Source organism: Nothoprocta perdicaria, unplaced genomic scaffold, assembly GCF_003342845.1.
Source record: "Nothoprocta perdicaria isolate Ctin4 unplaced genomic scaffold, notPer1 scaffold_397, whole genome shotgun sequence".
NCBI classification, from domain to species: Eukaryota; Metazoa; Chordata; class Aves; order Tinamiformes; family Tinamidae; genus Nothoprocta; species Nothoprocta perdicaria.
In genome coordinates, this window is record NW_020455640.1 from 180223 (window position 1) to 200242 (window position 20020).

The 20020-nt window shown below is 45.9% G+C and overlaps 1 protein-coding gene across 1 annotated transcript in view; it reads right to left on the reverse strand.

Annotated features, from left to right (window-relative positions):
- Nucleotides 1-1181: 1181 nt before the first annotated feature.
- MCU (mitochondrial calcium uniporter) overlaps nt 1182-20020 on the reverse strand; it is a 48024-nt gene continuing 29185 nt past the window's right edge. The window contains exons 2-8 of the mRNA XM_026045048.1: nt 12352-12421; nt 8822-8992; nt 7459-7563; nt 5319-5479; nt 4658-4861; nt 3420-3536; nt 1182-2590 (exon numbers count right to left, since the gene is read on the reverse strand). Of these exons, the coding sequence (XP_025900833.1) occupies nt 2513-2590; nt 3420-3536; nt 4658-4861; nt 5319-5479; nt 7459-7563; nt 8822-8992; nt 12352-12421 (906 nt within the window). The 3' untranslated portion in view covers nt 1182-2512. The remainder of the gene's footprint in view (nt 2591-3419; nt 3537-4657; nt 4862-5318; nt 5480-7458; nt 7564-8821; nt 8993-12351; nt 12422-20020) is intronic.

The following is a 20020-nucleotide window of genomic DNA, read 5'->3' on the forward strand; positions in this document are numbered from 1 at the left end:
TCTCCCAGCATCTAACGTCTCGTGCTAATGCCCTATAAGCTTAGGGCAAAGTAAGCAAAAAAAAAATCAGCAATCCCTCTGCTGATTTCCAGCCTTGATAGATGAAAGATTCAGGACAGACCAGACCACAGTCATTCAAGAGCCTCACAGGAGAAAAGTCTTAAAACTTCCATTTTTCTCACAGCATAGAGCATCTTAACTGAAATACTTTGACAGCATGTGGTTGGTCTGAGGTTGCTGGCTATTTTACACCCCAGTATACCTGCAACCTGCCACGTGGCTCCAGGTTTTGTTGGCTTTTACGCTACTCAACAAGGGTGGACCTGTGGCAGACCCAATGACTCTACAGCTACCTCAGCACCTCGACTGCTCCCGAGCTCCCTGTGCAAGGCAGTGAAATCTCCATCCAAGCTTCTTCAGGAGCGCTATTATCTGCACCACCACGGCCTCAGGGATGCCAGGTCAGGAAGAAAGAACCTGAAGAAAGAGAAACACGARGCAAACTCAGGAGGGAGCTGCCACACGGGCAATCATCTCCCTCAGCTGGGGGAAATAACGTTATTCAAGGGCACAGGTTCAAAAATTGAATAGTCATTTATTGTTCCAGAAGTACATCGCTCTTTTATACATATTTCATAAATGATACAGGATTTTTACACATGTTCAGTATTTTTTTTTCTTTTTTTAAGAAGGACTTTTCTCCATGCTCCCTCCCTCATCCCAAACACGCACTGAGGATTCAGCTACAGGATTGTGTTCTCTCTTTTTTTTTCCCCCCTTTTTTTCCCCTTTAAAACTCATCACACAAACAGGATAAAACAGATAAAAAATAATCACACAATGTAATTAAATTGAAAGACAGAGGAAAAGGGGAGGGGGAAAAAACTAGAAACATGCACCCATTCAGTCCAACATGCCATTGAGTGAGAAGAGGCAGCAATCCCAGCTGTGTTTCCACATCTGCAAGGCACCTGGCATCTGGTTAATACTGATTTTTTTCTCCCTTTTTCTTTAGTTTTTCAGACATGAAAAACTAAACACGGTTCAGACATGGTTCTCCAAAAAAAAAAAAAAAAAAAATGGAAGCCTCTTGCCATGACACAGTGAGGAGTAGTAACGAAACGTCAAAAAAAGCAGCCAGCTCTTCTGTAGAGGAGCTTAGTGTCCTTCTCCTACCTCCAGCCTGCGCCTCCACAGCATTTATAGCAGCAGGATGCTAAAAAAAAGGAGCCTGACCCACTTCCAATCAAGAGGTGTTTTATCTGCTTAGGAATCAGCCCGTCTCTGCTAGCAGAGAGGGCAACGGGGTGACTTCCCTTCCTCTATTTCTTTTGGCTAAGAACAAGGGGTGTTATCCCTAAGAAATCCTGACCTGTGGGTGCAGAGTTCACCTAAAGCTACGTGGGGAGGGGAAAGTGCTAGTGAACCGAAATCGTGCTGTTTTGCACCAAAGGAGGCCTCGGGCTTTCCCAAAGGCTCAGAACAGGAAAACATTCAGAGCGCGAGGCAGACTTCATCCTGTTACRCGAGCAGTCAAATATCAAGGATAGTTATTCCATGTTCCAAACCTGTTTGGTTAAGCAGAAGTCATGATTCTGAGCCAGTTCCATAATCCTTAAGCCTTCATAATTTCATAGTCCAGGTGGCTATCAGATTTGGGGAGGGAAGAGGGAATCTCCCTCCCTTAAGACTGAATATAAAAACTCTCATGCAATGCTGCCATTGATTTCTAGAAGGAGCTCAAGAGCACTGGGACTCAAAGTTTCTACATTTAAGGAATAATCCCAAATATCAATTTTCAAACGTCCGGAACAAAACTGGTTCCTTCTCTCACATGGCTACAATCAATCGTGTGCTACAGATAAGCAAAGGAGGAAGTCAGTGGAGCACAGAGGGTGGGCTGGGGAGGGGAAGCTCACGGTTTTCCAGTAGAAAGCAGCCTCGCAGCAACTTTATAAAAGAGACCAGGTCTGATCAGAAGTGTGTGAGTTAATGGTGAGGGAGCGCAAGTTCTGATCACCGGCCATGGCTCCAGGTGGCTGGAATTCTGTGTTTTCCTTTTCTTTTTTGTCTTTTTCTTTTTTTTTTTTTTTTTGGAGAGAGAAAGAGAAGAGATCTGAATCAGGTAAAGGAAAATTTAAAAAGCTAAGCAGGCTGCTGGTGTCTTATCAAGAGGCAGACCCTGCAAAGCTGGAAGAAGACGACACCCCTACCCCAGCATTACATTCCTTCCATGACCCCCCCGCCCCAATCCTGTATTTGTACACAATTGTCATCCAGACAGTTTTAAAACACGACTTTTTTTCTGCCAAGCCCTTTTCAGAACTAGCATTCCACAATGTCCCAGCTTCGGATTTAAAGGAATTTCCCTCCCTTTACAGTCCTTTGTCTTGATTAAAGGTAAAAACCCTCCACCCCCACGCCACCTCCCAGCTTCCACCTGCAACGCTTTAATTAAAAAGGCAAGAGCTATGAACAGGTTTTTTGCCGGGGTTCAGAGCTTCTTGGCTGATCAGTCCTTTTCATCAATTTGCTGGATGGGCAGGTGAACCTGCAGCGGGTCTCGAAGCCTCTTAAGGTCCAATTCTGCCTAAAAGCAAAAGATACACTATAAAGACCAGGCTCCCTGAACCCCATGCATCTCCAATCCCAYGCCCCTGTAGAGAACAGAGAGCCTTTTTGTACTTCCTTGCTTCTATCCAAGAGGGAAGTGCATAAAAATAAGCTGAAATACTAGGATATCCATTTCCAGCACTTCCTGCAAGATCTTGGCTCTGCACCTCTCCCAGCTGCTCTGCATTCAACCACTAAGACCTCAAAACGCTGCAAACGTCTGCAGCAGAGCCAAAAAAAACTAGAGATGAAAGTGAGATGTGAGATCTACCAAGGGGAAGAGCTGCACTCTGTGAATGCAACAAAGGGAAAGGAAAATAGCAGGGAAGACATAATCCCCCCATAAGACCACGGGCTCCTCATCTCCCTTGCTTTTTAGAAGGGAAACATTCCAGATTTTCCAAGTGTGCAGGTCCAGTGTACTCAAGTACAGTTATGTCGGGGGGATGTGAACCCAGTGGATGCAAATCTTCATTCCTTACTTGACCCATCTGGTGTGTAGGAGTCAAGAAGAAGGGAAATCTTGAACTAGGTCCCTCTGGGGTTTAAGTGCTTCAAGTGACTCAGGATTTGCCAGCAGTTTCTAAGAGACTCTTATGGATAGATACAGGCAACTGTCTGATGTTGATTTATGTATCCAGCAATTCCATTCCTGGGCTGATTAAAGCCAGTGCAGTGATTGCACTGGGGCTGTGACAAGAAAATTAGGCTGAAAACTTAAGACATTCATTCTTGTTCGAAGTTCATCTGTTCACAGCAGCGACAAAAGCAGCGAGTCTTTTTAGTTCTGGAAAAATTCTCATTACCTGAGCAATTGCATTCTTGAGTTGATTGTATTTCTCTAGATCAAATCGTGTCTTTTTGGCTCCTTTATGGAAAAATAATAAGTACTGTCTGTCTCTGGCATCTGGATAAGCATACTCCTAGAAATAAAAAAGGAAAAGACATGAATAAAGCACCTCCACACAGGAATAGCTTTCACCCCTATTATCAGATACGATTTGGGGAGTAGAACTGGTATCTGCCACCTGAGACACAAGACTAGACAGCATTGCCTGAGCTCAGTCAGGTATTTGCTCCTCCCTCTGGCACATTCCTGAATTTTGATGGCGAGTTACAGTAGCTCTTCTCCTGACCTGAACGTGGGCACCTTTCTCTGCATGAAGAACAGAAACTAACACATTCCAGGGCTCTAAAACACCCACAGTTGGCAGTTCAACAACAACAGAACCCCACTACACTCTAAAATATTAATCATTCTTTTACATCCCCGTGTTATTAACTTGCTTCTTAAAAAAAAAAAAAAAAAAACAGAATGAGTTTGTTAAACATAACAGCTAATTAAAGCAACAACAGTTGTATATGAGCAATCAGAATCTATCCTGGTGGTCTGAGACCTTCCGAGCCATTCCGTCCTCATGGCTGGGATGGGATTGTGAAGGAGTGGTAAAATAAACAGTGTGCTAAACCCTGCCAAGAATCTGTCACTACTGTGAGGGCTCAGAGAAGCACAGCTCTATTTTGAATAGATTTCCCACCACTGAAGCAGGGCTAGTTTTCAAAGACTTGACCAGAGAGTCAATAGATCTGGGATCGTACCGAGGGGAAAGCATCCAAGCAGATGTATTTGGATGTTTGCGTACAACAGCATTGGATGTATGGATGTTATATCTGGATAAGAGGCTAAATCCACAGCACAACTAAGGAGAAGCAATTGCTACATGTTTCATGAGCATTTTTTGTCTCTTTGGAGATCTCTGTCTCCTACAGAGACGTGTGTTTCCTTGAAACTCAGAAGATGGCTCTTGTGCCCATGGGTTATAGGGACTGAGTAGAGCACAACGTAACTGCAGTGCAAACAAGATAGGTCTATCAGGAAATCTGTAGTGACCACCACCAAAAACCCCACCAAGATCCCCCTCTTTGCATAGCAAAAATTACATCAAGGGGCACCCAGCTCTGCCATCTGTACAGGTTGTGTCTTTTTCTACAAAAAGCCCAAATMAAGCCTTCTGTAAGTGTCAACGTCAGCACAACGTCCTACCTGGCGAGTCATTACGAAATAAGCATACATTGCCATGGCACTACCATAGGTGATGAAATAGGTGACTGGTTCCATAATGTCCCAAGAATATTCCCACCACGTGAGGCGGGCGAGGATCCCGAACTGAGTGGCCATGTAGGCCAGCCCTCCCCATAAAACCAAGGTCGTCCTCTTCTCTGCTTTCCTGCTCAGCTCCATCCTGACCTGCAGGAAAAGAAGAAACATGTGCCTTGTATGCTTAGAAAAGTTTTATATTGATATTGTTACTAAAACATAAMAAAAAAATGCTCTCTATCTATAAAATCCTAAGTCATTTGAGATGCATGACCTGATTCCAGGTTACATAGACATTCCTAGATTTCTTTTCTGTCAGTATCTCRCATCATCTTTCTTTATTACACTCAGTATATTCTAGACACTTAGCAAAGGTGCCTATTTCTGTGTTTGCAGGGATGTTTTGTTGCATTAGTGGCAGTCTATTTGTCACCAAGTTCATTCCCAGCTACACAAGGTTTCTGCAGAAAGAGATGCATCTTGGTACAGATTCAGTGCCAAATTCTGCTCCACTGATCTTAAAATCATTTGAAGGGATCTAATTAAAGCCTCAAAATAAATTAATCTGGCATCTGGAGGATAAGCAAAATAAAATGAGACTTCTCACTTTTTCTAATGGTGCTAGTTGCTCCTTCAGTTCCTCTAGCCTCCCTATTAGCTCCTTCTCCTTGTTCAGCTGGTGCTCCTCGATGCACAGGGCCGTGTACAACTGCTGAACCAACGTCTTGACATCATTCAGCGTGGTTGCATCTTCATGGCTTAAGAGCTCTAGGAAAGAAAGAGGCTGCTTTACATGTGCTGATCCACACAGCTCCTTACAGATTCATCAGAAAGTGGTATCACGTTGCACAGGAAAGGTGTGAAAACTTTTAAACACRAAAGACTTTGGGGGAGCTCCCACACTCTTAAGACAATGCAACTTCTGCCAAAGAAAACCAGGCTTTATGCCTACAAATTAATAAAAGCAAGAAAAAAAAAGCTAAATACTAGTAGTTGGCCAGTTAACAGCTGCATTTTTATACAAAAGACAATGAAGACAAAGGAACAGCTAAACTAGCACGACACAACACAGCAGCTGTCAGAAGCAGCCAGAACTGAAACAAACTGTAGTCCCCGAGCAACTGCAGTTCCTGAAGACAGCAGACAAGGATCTGGTGTTGGTGGTCCCCAAAACACAACAGTCTAATGAGAAAACTTGTTAATTCTTTGCAGTTTCCTTGAACCTGCAACTTAATTTATCTTCTCTAAACATCATTTTATCAGCACAGAAAGCAGAACTGATGTAGGAAAACCACAGCACCCAACTTCCAGGGGAAGCCAGTCTTGGCTTGCAATGCTCAAGGGATAAATGGAGAAGTTCTGATCAATGAAAAGCTGTGGACGGCTTGAGTTCTACTATCAGCAGCCTAATAAGAGAAAGAAATAATTCAGCTGTCAGTGCCAAAGGACCCAGTAAGAGAAGCACGTTCTGTCCCCTGTCTTAAACTAAGCACCTTTAAATTGGCTGGGAAGAAAAATCTCCTCATGGAGAGTTTTCTGTTAAAATACTCCTAAACTGATTGCAAAAGCCATCGTTAGTGGAGAAACACTGTGACCAATAAAATGCTGAAAAGCTTTTATAACTTGATTATTCTCCCGGCAAAAGGGTCCTTGGAAGCCAACAGTCCTACCAGGAAAACAGCACCTATCAGCAGAACTTCCTAAAAGCCACTCGACGTGGGCTTAGTCTCCAAATAAATCCTCAGAGTCTGTTTTGTTATTTGATAGATCAACCTCCTTCAACATGTTGACTTATTTGAGCTGCTCAAATAAAACGGGATATTGACAGCTCCCTGCCAGCTTCTGCCCTACGAATGATTTTGTCTATAAACAGCTCCTTGAAGAGAGAAGCAGAAGAGAAAATCCAAATACATAAGTAAAACATCCAGATACATAGGGGAAGGTATTCCCACCATCTAAACTCAGTCGGACACGGTGCGATGGTCTCAGGTCAGAAACCTGTCCTATTTTGCTTGCTTGACTACAGGGTTAAAATAAAATTAAACAAGTCCATGCAAGAACCTCTAATTTCATTCAACCTCACAGCTCCCTATGAAAAAGGGTAGGGGAAAGATGAAAATATTAACTTTCTGCCTCTTTCAGTAAGTGTCTCCAGATATTCTTGCAAGTTTTTAGACTTAGAAGTTACATAAGTTGCTGAAGCCAACTATTTTAAATGATTTCACTATTAATYCCAAATAGGCTGGTCTCCTTTCCTATTTGCTTCTTAGCAATGCGACTTTGTAAGAGCACTGTCAGTAATTTCACTGCTTCTCAGCCAGGAGGCTTTCAAGGCTTGTTTGCAATGAAGTACCATGCTTAAAGAAAATAAATACCCCTCCTTTCAGACTAGGGGAAGGATTTTTTCTTCCAAACCAACCTGATTTTTGCYCATACTCAGCTCCTGCACAATGAGATAAAAATGTTATATGGGTTATGGCCCCAAATGTTATATGGGTTTCCCTCCACCACTTCTTCTTTTATCCCTCTTATGAGCGAGACTGGCCCTGAACAAAATGGGTATTTGTTTTTCAGCACTGCCTGCTCTATAAGAATAGATATAAGGATGTTATGCTGCAAGGGCAGGATGAGGAGCTGCAAGATTGACTCTTTTAGAACATGAAATGTTCTTTTACAGGTCAGTAAAGCACACTGCAGTTACAGTCAAGCAAATCCTGAAAGGTGTTACCGGAGCCGGGTGGATTTACCTCTCTTTGGTGGTCTAACGAGATATGTGACATCATTGATGATCAGTTTGAAGTCATCCAGCAGAAGCAGGTCTATGCCCGTGGAGGAGGCGACACGGGTGCCATCTGCAAAGCAAACACAGCACAACTCACTAGGAAGCACAAACGAAGCATCTGAGCAGGCCGCGCTCGTGCTAAGCCCGTTGCAGCAGTATCCCTGATCTAGCTGTAGGACTGTTTTTTATTGACAATGCTCTTTGTAAAGCTTGTTGTATGGATTAAGAGATGACGCAGAGCAAACTAGCTAGGCCAATGGATGCAGCTGCTTTTCTAAAAACGTGGGGTTTTGGGGTGGGAGGGAGGAAGAGTGGAGGGAATGTTTTATAAAAATAAGTGTCCTTCACCCTATCATGAGATATTTGAATATTTAACTTCACCCTGCAGCACAATTCACTTTAGTGCCTTTCACCTCTCTGTACTAGCATTAGAGAGGTCTCTTTYCCCTCCCTTGCCTCTGACAGCTTTGACGTGGCCTCCTTCCCAGGCCAAGGCCTTCCATGACATCTCTCTCCTCACGTCACTCTCTTAAGTCAGCCCAATGTTTCAGTGCCTTGGTGCTAGCACTTGAGTYAGACACAAACAGGATGGTTTTAAGTGAAATGCAACTGAGTTTCAATGGCCAAGGAAAACACTCTTTCCCCTGTCTGACTCTTTAGACCCAGTTCCTTATCAATTGCTAGGAATCTCCACATAGGTTAAACAGGAGGAAGCACTTGTCCAAGACCTCCACGTCAATTTTAACAATCCTAAATTGAGTAAGAGTGGTTGATGTTACGAAGGTCTGGGCACAGACAGTTAAAAGCAATTTATAACTTCATTCACATACTGAACATAGGTTTGCCAATCGTCTGTAGCAGTAATTGGCATTCTGAGCATCAACTCTACGTGACTAGTTGCAATCTTCAGAACCTCGAGCACCAGTCTCTGCTGAAAGCTTGTTGAGCTCTGCAGTGCTCCTGGGCTGCTGTATTCCCACAATCAGACGTGCTGCAGCGTGGGCTACTGTGCTCCTGCTCAGTATTTCCAAGTCATTTGGACTTAAGGGGAGAAATAATGAAGATCACGTCTTGTGCTGTCAGAGAACCTTCACCTAAAGCACTAGGAATTGCTTCCTCTCTATTCACTCAATAATACACTCAAATATTTCCTCAGCCAACTTCAATGAGTGCACACATCTAACAGAATATCCCAAAACTGACGCTTCTTTTTTTTCCCCCAGAGTGTCCAAGGATTCACTCGGTTACGAGCCCTCACTTAGGAAGTTAAAAGCTGCCCAAAACGAGCTGGCAGAGGAGGAGAGCAGCGAGTCCCCGCGCAGCAGTACCTGCCGAGTAGATGGCAACGCGATCGATGCCCCGGTCCTCCGCCTGCAGCTGCTGCAGGAAGACGCCGACCGAGTCCGAGATGGGCTTCAGGGTGAACTGGCAGCGCTCCCGCCGGGAGGGAAGGCTCACGGAAATGACAGGCAGCCCGTTCTGATAAACCACCGTCACCTCTAGGAGAGACGCAGACACGCAGGTTACCCTTAAAAACATTATAGGCTCTCCTGGAACGCTTCCGCAGTCGCCCCGTGGAGACAAGCACAGTTAGCTGAATGCAACATAGGGATTTTAAAACATTGGTTCCATGTTGGGTCTTCTAACATCAAGAGATTTGCTCTTTTCTGGGGGAACTGAAGTTATTTTGGGCTCTGGAGCACACAACGCTGCACAGTTTACAGATTTACAGCCCCAAAGACAGAAGCAGACCACACACTAGGAGACCTCCAGGAGAGAGAGCCTTCAAACACTTGTATTTGTGCTTCATTTGGACTTCTCCTTAGTTACACAGGGGCAAGACATCTGTAAGAGAGCAGGCAGGAKCCCAGGGCTGCAGGGACAGCACTCGCTGAGTTTAAACTCCAAGGTCATGCTATCCAAAATGCACGGGATCAATATGCTTTGCACTTCAGAAGACAGATGCTTCCTAGGCATAGAGAAAAGAAGCCTTTGCGTTGCCTGAGGGCTGGCAGAAGGGTTTTCAAGTAAGTTCTTAAGTGGGGGCCAGGACTTGCTGCAGGGTGGCTACCCGGAGAGCAACAGGGCAGGGGTGGTGCAAGACATGGACTAGGACACGAGCCAGCAAATTTGGATTACTAGAGCTGTTGAGAAGACCTTGGGACACCTCTCTGGAGAAGATGTGTGTGTAGGGAGGGGACATGAGCATGGAAACACCTGATTTTTGGTGGGGAGAGCAGGATGGAGCACAGGTATAGAGCCATACTTCTCAGTGACAGGACAAGAGTCAAGGGGCACGCATGGAAATGTAAGAGATCTCACTTAAAAATAGACTTGTGTGGGTGTAGCAGGTTGCCTAGAGAGGCTCCAGCTCTAGAGATATTCGACAGCCAACCCCTGTCCTGTCCTGGGGAACCTGCTTTGAGCAGGAGGTTGGACTAGAAAAAGGGTGTCTGGAGAKGATCTGTAAGGCTGCAATTCCAGCTCACCTCACTAAAATTTATTATTATAGTGACTTATATGAGCTGGAAGCTAATTATTATCTCACTACCTGCACACGCTGCGCGCTTTAGGCTATTCACAGATAGGAAGATAGGAACAAAAGTGAAGCTCTCTGCTCTGAGTCACCATCAAAACTCCCTAAATGCTGGAGCTAAAATAGCGCTGCATACACCTAGAACRGTCCCCTTTGGGCTGCTGTGCATTTTTCTCATCTAAAACACCTAAGATCTTTTGGGTGCACAGAGCATTTGCCAGCTCTTTGGGGGTTATGTGGCCACCACCCATGGGGCAGCTGCCTGGCTAGTCCCACCTGATGCAGCTCTGCTCCATGCCCTGGTTTAAGAGACACAGGGACACGGTCCGTCCATGGGAGCAGCTCACATCAAAACTGGTGGGGCTGAGGAGCTCTGGGGGGGCAGCAGAGACACGTATGACTCATGTGACATCTGAAATGACCAAAGCCTCCCAAGAAGCTCCCGTATTTTGAATCCTATCCAAACCTTCTCCTCAAGAAGCAGACACCTCACAGGATTTCAGTCGCTTCAGTGCTTTAAAGCTTAAAATTCAGACTACAGTCAGGTATTTACTGGAAAAAAATACGTGAATTGTCGGTTTATTTGGACAGCTAACCAGAAATTCAAGCTCCTGATCAGCAGCTGTTTTGACATGAGCTATCAGATTTTGCTTTCTTCCCCCCAAGTATTTGTGCAAAAGACTGCTAAGAAATACATTAGCATTAACACTGGATAGGGAATTTTCTACCTGAGAAAGCAGCTCAGGAGGAGGGATTTACATGTTTGGAAGTTGAAAAGAGGCAGTTAAGTATTAAATTTATTGGTTCTGGGAATAACATACACAATATGCACTTCAGTATTCACTGTAAAAATCTTGAATATGAAATTCAAAATTCACTGCAAGTAGAGAACTCAGTCCACAGGAAATCCTTTTTTTTTCTTTAATTTAAAATGCTACTATGCCACTTCATTGTACTGCAAAATAGGCAAAAAACGTCAAATTACTAAAATATAGTGTTTACACCAACCTTTTCCTGCTCATCCCCCCTGTGCTGCAAGACAGCAAGTGTCTTTGTGTCTTTGTCACATTTTAATCTTGTRGGGACCAGATGCAGGTGGGAAAAAAATGATAGGTGGGTCCATACCTGAAGTATTCAGCACTGGGTAAGAAGGTGAAACCTTTTTTCCAGGGATTTATGGCTTAGGTGAAGGGTTACAGCCTATTTCTTTGCTTTAGGAGGCCGAGTTCAGTGATTCTGGAATTATGGCTGTTACATTCTCCTTGAATGATTTTTGGACTAGTTATCCCCTCTAAACTAAGACTCAGTGGCAGGGGAGGTCATAATCCCACTTGGAGGCTCCTTCCACCTCGCACACGAGCGGTGCCTGCTCATGTTCTTACTGCACYGGAGAGGGAATAGCTCATAGTTAGAAAAATAAAGTTATGACTGCAGTAAGGGTTGCCCAAAACTCGAATGTCAAGAAAAGCAGCGGAGCACAAGTGTATTGCATTTACAGCCACTTGCAACTCGCCACTAAATGAAGATTTTCGAGCTTTACACATTTTATAAAGCATGAAGTTGCCCCAGGGTGGAGTGTCATCCATGCACCACAGAGCTCAGCCACCTGTGAGCCAGTAACACATCCCTAGCATTCTCCAACGCTTCCTTTTTCCTTGCATAAGGGTTTCAGAATGACCTAAGGCCAAAACAACGTGCAGTTAAAAGCACAGGGTGGCCAAGGAAATCAGGATTGAGCTTTTACCGCTGCTGAAGGCAGTTATTAGAAAAAGTAACAAGGGAAACATTCGGGCATCGCGTCAGAAGAGGTAAATCAGGTCAGGCAGCGTCTGCGYGCTCGCATCACCCCCTCAGTCCCGCATTCATCTCCACTGCCACCGATTTCAGCCCCCTGGGGTTTGTTTCAGCGTTTGTGTGGGGCTGTTGGGGAAGCAGCCGCGGGCTTCGTTAGCGCGCAGCTTTGCTAACGAGCCCCGGCGGGGCGAGCAGGAGCAGCCACTTGGTGCTCGTGTCCCTGCGTCTGTTCCACCCTCAGAGCTGCTCCTTTTCCCTCCGGACTTTTCCTCTTTTTTGAGGGAAAGTTTGGCAGTTCCACCTACCTCGGCAGSGCGCCTGGGGCTATCCAAGACGCTCAACGTCCCTAGGATTTAAGCRAGGGAACAAAACGCACCCGATTTCTCCCAGGATTTAAACGAGGGAACAAAACGCACCCGATTCTCGCCCGCGGCCGCCTACAGGAGGAGACCCCACTTTGGGGAGCAGGATGTCAGCGGGCGAAGCCCGAGGGGAGCCCGCGCTCGCTCCCCAAGGGGCGGCACTCACCGTCAGAGGGCACCACCGTGCTGCAGTAGACCACGCGCAGGCTCTGCCAAGGAGAAAGCCTCGGAGGCACCTAGGGAAAGGCCAAGCACAGCACAGACACAAACGTTGAGGCCCGTTTCCGTGTGGGAATCCTGCCCCGTCCCACCCTGCGCGGCAGCGAGAGGAGGCCCCGGACAAACAGCATCTTCGGCGGCCGCCTGGGCCCCGGCCGAGTTCACCGCTCCCTTTAAGGAGAAGGAGCGCGTGGGAAGCTGTGATTTCTCTCTTCTTTTGCAGGATAAATACACATTTAAACGTATATATGATATATTGAAGCCACGAACATAAGCATTTTTCAGAACAAGCTCTACGCGGACGCCAAGGCGGGAGCGACGTGGAGCAGCAGATTCCCAAGGTGGTGAAAAGGATGGGAAATTCTGGGATAAGTGGCTCCCTCCCCTGGGTTTTCTCTGGTGACTTAGGGAATTTTCTCACAACAGGGAGAGGAAGGCGAAGCTGCTGGTAGCAAGTGCGACTGTTGGGGGAAAGAAACCACCTCACCAGCCCAACTACAGCCCCAGAAGGGAGGAACCCCCTTTCAGGGGGCACAGGACCTACAACCGTCTCTCACATCCCGAGCAACTTCTAGATTTTAGAAGGATTTTACGAGTCATGCAGGACTGGAATATTTCCTTCGCTTTGTGGTGCCAGATCACGCTTTTCCTATTCAAATATTCCCCTTTATTGCAGCAGGAYGGTTTAAATTCCATTTCTTTATTATAGCCCTTAGAGTTTCTGGAAAAAAAAAATAGGAATTTCATGCCTTTGCTCCCAAAAAGCTAGGAAACCAGAAGACCATTATGCATTTAAGCCTAGTTTTGACATCTGAGCACCAAGACAAAGCCGAGCCGCATTCCTAGCACCAGTTTCCAAATAATTCATTACTCAAAGGTTACCTCTCTTCTCAAATCAAGCGAGTCTCGAACCCTGGCTTGAACAGTTGGAGGATTTTCATTTTCCTCTCATCATTTCAGGGTTCTTCACTGCACCACTCAGCCCTTCAGCCGGCCAGTTCGCAAAGGGAGGGCAGCCAGAACAACAAAATCCCCAGTGTTTCCCTCATTTTTGGGTCCCTAGAGCTTAATTTAAACCCTGCGCTCATCCCTTCCCCTTGTTAGAGCYGTGTTTTATCTCCCATCCCGCTTTTCTCCTGCAGGGAGAACAGCAAGGGCTGCAGTTARGCAAACGTCACTGACATACCCAGTGTTCGCTATAACGTTTCCACGGGGCAAGGAAATTCCTTCCGTCTCGGCATGTGCTGGAGTTGAGCCTAATCCAACCTCTTTTCCAGGAAAATAAGCTCAAAACTGAGGAAATCTCACTTAGAAACCTCGCTTGCTACTCTTGAAGAGGAACAGCTGGATCTCAGCTGCTTCGGACCAAAGATTCCCTCTGCCAAACACAGGCTTTATGGGCTAGCTTGGGAGAGCCAATTAACACTTGCACTTAACTAGTATCGGCCAAGTTTCTCCCGTAAGGAATGTCAAAGCTTGGAAAATGCAGCCTGGGAAGCTGCTTTTCTCCATGCACTCAACTTGCAGCCACCAGCTGCCAGGTGAGATGAGCACCTTGAAGCCAATCCTTGCACTTGCCCTATGCATTTCTTATCCCAAGCACTGGGGAAGAAAAAAATAGGGATTTGATTAAGAGCAGATGCCTGACATTCTTCTCTTAGATGTATTACCTGCCTTGCCTGTTGGTGCTGTGCAACTCCGCTAAATCACTCACATTCCCTGGCAATTTATGGGTGTTCGGGGCTCTGCTTCTGGTGGCTGCAAAGGGAGCTTAAAAAAAGAGGAATCTGCATAGAGGAAAAATTCAAAATTATGTGAATATTTAAGCCACAAAAAGAGCATCATTTCATCAAGGTAGGAGAGCACGGGCCAAAACAACCCRGACGGACTCATTGCCTGTGCTTATACCAATGTTAACGGAGCACCGGGCTGCCTTTCACACGGAAGAAGTTAAATGCAACTGGAAGGCAGTAATTCGCAGGAGCAGCAGATCTTTATTGACGTCCTAATAAAGTGCAACGAGAGCAGGGGCGCTTACTTAAGCCTGAAGCCTAAACAGGACTTTTAAGAACAGGTCACCGTTTTCTCTCTTTTTTTTTTTTTTTTTTATTTATTTAAGCTACTATTTTGTGCTAGTTCTCTATCAGGCGTGTGGTGAGGAAGCCTTTGGGAAGATTTTCATCTATTTTTTCCTGGATTGTTTCAGCCCAACAGCACTTTTGCAGTGGCTTTTTCCATCTCCCCGCCGAAGAACGTTTCCCATGGAAACTGTGGCAGCTTCAGGAGTAAAACAGCACCGGGAAGACGAGGCTTAAGTGACAGTCAGAGACTGAGAAGCTTTGGAAATAAAGCTCTGGAAGAGCAAGGATCCCCTTTAAGCAGCAATAACCCAGGGGAAYGAGATGTTTTTAGGGACAGGGGCATTTAGAATAGAAGGGAAGGGAGTTTTTTGGCAAGGCTGCTCCCTTAAATCTTCGCCAACCCAATTAAACCAGGTTTAATATATTTTGATAGGCGCTTGGCAGCCTAGAAGYCAGCAATTTAGCATCTTGCTCTGAATTACACAAGCTGTCAGAGACACCTTTGCAATTCTCGTTTGCACCGAGCATTTCGGCCGCTTAATGAAAATTGAATCATCTTTCATGGGGAAATTAAACGGGAGCACCAAGAGCGGCCGTTCTGCGCAAAGCAACGCGCCCGGGAGCAGCCCTGCTCAAGCCTAAGTCCTCCTCTAGGCCTGAGCACTCCTGAACTGATCCTAATAGCCTAAAACAAGCCAGAACGAGCCTTGGGATTTCTCCATATRGTGGCCAAGACGCGTTAGCCATTGGAAAGGCGCATCATTTCCATGTCGGTTCTGGCTGCAGGAAAACAACCTTTTTCAAAGGTTAAATGCTTTAAAAAGCATTTTAAAACCAAGCAATTCCAAAGGTAACATGATTTCTATATAACTTCCCTATAGTTCAAAGCCAATACCTTGGAAAACACGTGGGATGGAATAAGCTGAGGTCGTAAGGGCTTGGATGGGCTCTGCGTCCAACTGCGCGGGTGGCAGGGACAGGGAATCCCGGGGCCCTGCTCCCCTCTCCTGTCAGACACAAAACCCCCTCCACACGACTTGGAGCAGTCTCAGCCTCTCCCTTTGGCAACAGTACTTTAGGGAGATGAGGGAGTTAAGCTGAGCCTAATTGCGGTATTAAGTAACTCAGGAGGCGACGCGTCGCGTCCGTCATTCCCAGGTGCCAACCAAGGCTCCCATTTTAGGGAGAACTTTACACGCCAGGAATGTGGCATCGGCTTGGCTTGGAAATGCTGCTCTATGTGTTTATTACACGAGGAGACAAACCCTGAATAAATGCCCGGGTGCATTTGGGAACAGCCTAATGGGAGGGAATGCAAAGGGAGGCTCTCGCACCGAGACCTTTCTCCAGCTGGCGACGTTCCGGGAAGGGTTTTCCCACCCGCTCCGCCTCGAGATTCCTGCAAGGACCCCCAAATCAACAGCTAGGTAAGGGGTAAAGGGCCCTTCAACACTTCATCGTGGCCAGATCGGTTTCCAGAGCATCAGAGGAGCCCTCTTCTCCCTTGGGGAAACCCTTGCCCAAATGCCAGCTTGCATCCCTYGCTGTTCCTTGCCAGTGGCACAAATTCCAGTCACAGATTCCAGACTTTGCAGCAATACAGATAAAGCCACAAGAGTCTCCCTCCAGGCAGGCCCCAGGCTGGACATAACAACATTATCATYTTCCTTCAATCCCTTCCTATTCTCTCCCCATCAGCTTTCTTAAAATTCACCTCTCTCCTGCTATAGCAGCTTGCAGACGGTTACTTGGGTTGACTTAAAAGCAGGTTACSTGGCACAGCGGGGGACTAAATCCAGCTCCAAAGAGGCTTTTCAACATTTGCTTTGTTGACTTGACCTCAGAGCACCAATATTAGGCTGATAGCAGCAGATATTGCAACAATTACTGGCCTTAATTCATCAGCCAAGCAAAACCGCCGGCCCTCTGCACCAAATCCCTGCGTTCGGTAGCATCGTATTCCTGGGCAAAAAAAAATTAAATTCTGCCTAACTGCAATTTGGGTGCTCATGGAGACCAGAAAAGATGACACAAAAATACCCTAGTATATTTAATACACTTAAAATATTTTGGCACAAAATTGGGTAAAAGAGGGATAAAGAGCAGAGTCAGAAAGTTTTCAAGTCAGCTGCACTCCCAAAAAATACAGTGTGTAACGTCTGCACTCAGGATACCTCTGTAGAGTACCAAGAGCTCATGAATCATCAAAATAAGATTAAAAACTGGGGTTTCTAATAGTGCCAGTAGGCAGGGGGAGGGGGGGGGGGAATAAAATAAAATAAAATAAAAGATTTCATGCAAGATAACCCGAAACCCTCAGTTATAAATTCTTTGTCCAATTCCCCCAAATGGATGTTATCATTTTGATGCATCAGCGGATGCGCGATCAATGAAATMCTGCGCTTTTTCTTTCCTTAAAGAAATTGTTTTTCCAATTCTGCCCACAATTTGCTGAAATATCACACAGGCTGAAGAAAGAATAAATCAAATTTAACTCTTGAAAACAGAGGTCATTTTTCTCCCGAGATGAGCACAAAGACAACAGGCCATGAATAATGCAAGAGTGATACAGAACATTCACTTCAGTCTATTACCTGCAGCCCGAAACGGGGATAAAATAGTTGATTAAATCAGAGAGCAGAGGCTGTTCAACCCAATTATAGAATAAATATTTTAAAGCAACTTTTCTGTTAAATATTTGCTATTCATGCACCAGCCTGCACTTCATTGGAGGACGCGAGCGGGCCTAGAGCAGAAGCCCTTCCAGATCTAGGAATTTGGGAAAATACCTTGGTATTTGAAAGGCCTTGGTGATTTTCCTTGGGAAAGGTCAGTCGCCATTTTTTYGGGACAACATCCTGCCGCTAAATCTCATGTTCTGGATGTGCAAATCCCATTAGAGCCTTGAAAACAGACACCACAGATCATTTAACCTGCATTTGTCCACCCCATTTAACCTAAGCACCGAAATGCCAAGCACTTACASGGCCAGTCAATGGGTATCGCTGCGTAATTCCCAGTAATAATCCCAGGAAAAGTTGTTTAAAGCAGTTATGGCCCTTGGGATTTCTCCTGTTGACTCCAGAGATGGCCTGGACACAGCACCAAGCACCTGGAGACTCTGGAAATCCAGTTGCTACCGGGTTTACTCAAGCCCATCAGAGCCTTTCCCAACCTTGCTGTGGTTTATTCCGACTGCAACATAACAGCCAGCTTGTGCCACTAAAATCAGGCAATTTAAGGAATCASTAGCCTGAATAACAAGCTTAATCACCGAAAAGAAAGTCTCATTTTAAGCAATTGGCTTTTATTAAACTCACCATCTATACTCCTGTTATTTCCCCGAAATACTCCTCATTTTTGGTGGCTACTTGACCTACATCGGCGGGTATTAACTTGAGCCCGTGCAATCACCAGCCCAAAATTACGGTCACCATCTCAGACAGCTGCATAGCTCAGACCTTAAGATGTTATAGCCAAAGTGCTACGCTACTTCAATAGGACTTCAGGATTTACTCAGCTGCTGGATGGAAGCYGAAATACAAACGGTCGAGTCAATATAACTATCTTAAGTGAACTTCATTCACAGAATTTTGCTTTAAAAACAGCAACGGTGAGACATGTATGAAACTTAGCCTACGTGGGCCAAATTAAAACCACAGCCAGATGCTTCTGAGAGAAACGCAGGAAAGGTTGATGTCTGATTTCCATGAAAAACACGGATGAGCCAGAAGAGAAGGCAACAATTAGAGCGAAAGCAGCAGCACTGGAAATCTTTTTCAAAGCCTATCTGCATTTTAGGTACATATCTAGATCCCTGTGCCCCAGTTTGGGGGATTTAACATGTTTCCTAGCAGGAGATAAGACCTAGACCTGAAAAATTAGGAAAGGCTTCACAGCAGAACAAAAATTATGAGTACAGACCTGGAAAACAAAGCAGAAACACTGAGCCTACCTGCATTTCCTGTTGCAAACAGGGAAAAAATATATTTTAAACGGTATATAAAACTCCATTTATGAGTTTTAGCTGTACCCCAATAACGTAAAGGAGCTATTTTAAGTGCCCAAGCTGCAAAGCAGGGTGCCTCACTTCAACTGGCAGTGCAAGAGCAGGGCAGAAAGAAGCTATTGCCCATTTAATGCTACAGAAAGAGGCTCCCTGGTTGCTCCCTCCCCACACGAAACCCTTCAGGGGGGACAGTCCTAACACTGACTAATACAAAACCTCACCCACTGTTCATAGATTGGTAGCAGGGTGCAGGTTTTTTGTTTCTTTGYCCCGTTGCTGCACAATTTGGTTGGTCCTTGGCCTGCTTCACAGTTGGTGCATTAGGAGGAGGGCTAACGTGCAGGTTTCCTTCCATCTCCACCGCTGTTTCAGCCAGGGAATGACCTCAAAGGCAACATCCCGTTCGTGTTTAGCTCAGGGCAAGCTGCACATCACCACTTTTGGGTGCTTTCAGCAGCTCGCTGAGCCTATAAATAAATCYATGGCAGGGAATCCCACTAATGCTTAGGGCTACGCGACTTCCTCCCGGCTGCAATTTGGGATCTTATCGAGATGCTGTTGGCCCTGTGGTCAGTGGATATAAATACAGTGAGTCTGTTGCGAGGAGGCAGAAAACATCAGCTTCTGAGCAAGCAGGACCTATTTATTAAAAGAAATCAAGAGTTTAGCAATGATTTGAGAGACTGAACCCTGCTTTTCTCCTCTTAGTGCACCTTGGAGGTGCCGAAATCTCCCTGCACGCTCCTCTCATAACGGGACACGGGCTCTGCTTAGGGAAATGCATTGCCCATCTTACCCCCCATGCAGCCTAAGGCAGTCGAGATGGACACGTTCCYGCTATGGAATATGACAGTGTGGGCACCTCTGTGGGCAGAGCTGTCCTAATTCATCCACAAAGAGCCCCACACAAATCCCAGCTCTTCATCCTTCCCATCAAACTCCAAGTCACTCCCTTCAGCATCCTGGAGAAAAAGCAAATCCAGCCCCGGAGCAGGTCCAAGAATGCGGCCAACGGGAAATCCAAGGACTCAACACTTCATCTCCCTCCCGGGCTGCGTTTGGCACGAGAGGCACTTTTGGCAGAGCATCCCTGCAATCCTCCCTAAGCCTCGCCGCCTCCTTGCCAGGAGGCCCCATCCAGCCTCCTTCTCCTCCTTCCCAGGTGCCTGCAGAGGATTTTACCCTCAGGAAGGATTTAGAGAGGAAAATTCCTGGGCTCYGCTGAAGGAAACACCAAGCAGAGCAGCCCAAAGCCAAGTATTGCTTCTACAGAACACACCTCGATTTACGAGGAGGCTGAAGTCTTCCRATTACCAGGTATAATTTGTCACTACCTTAATGAAGCCGCTCCCAGCCCTCGGCTGCACGTCCTCCCTCACGCTCCAGCTCCAGCCCGTTCTCCCTGCGGGCACTGCTGCAGCAATGCAACAAGCATCTCTTTTCATAAGGTCCCCACGGTGAATTTGTGGGGTTTAATCCTYTCTGGAGACCAGGCAACACACTAGAGCACTTCAAAAAAACCCTAT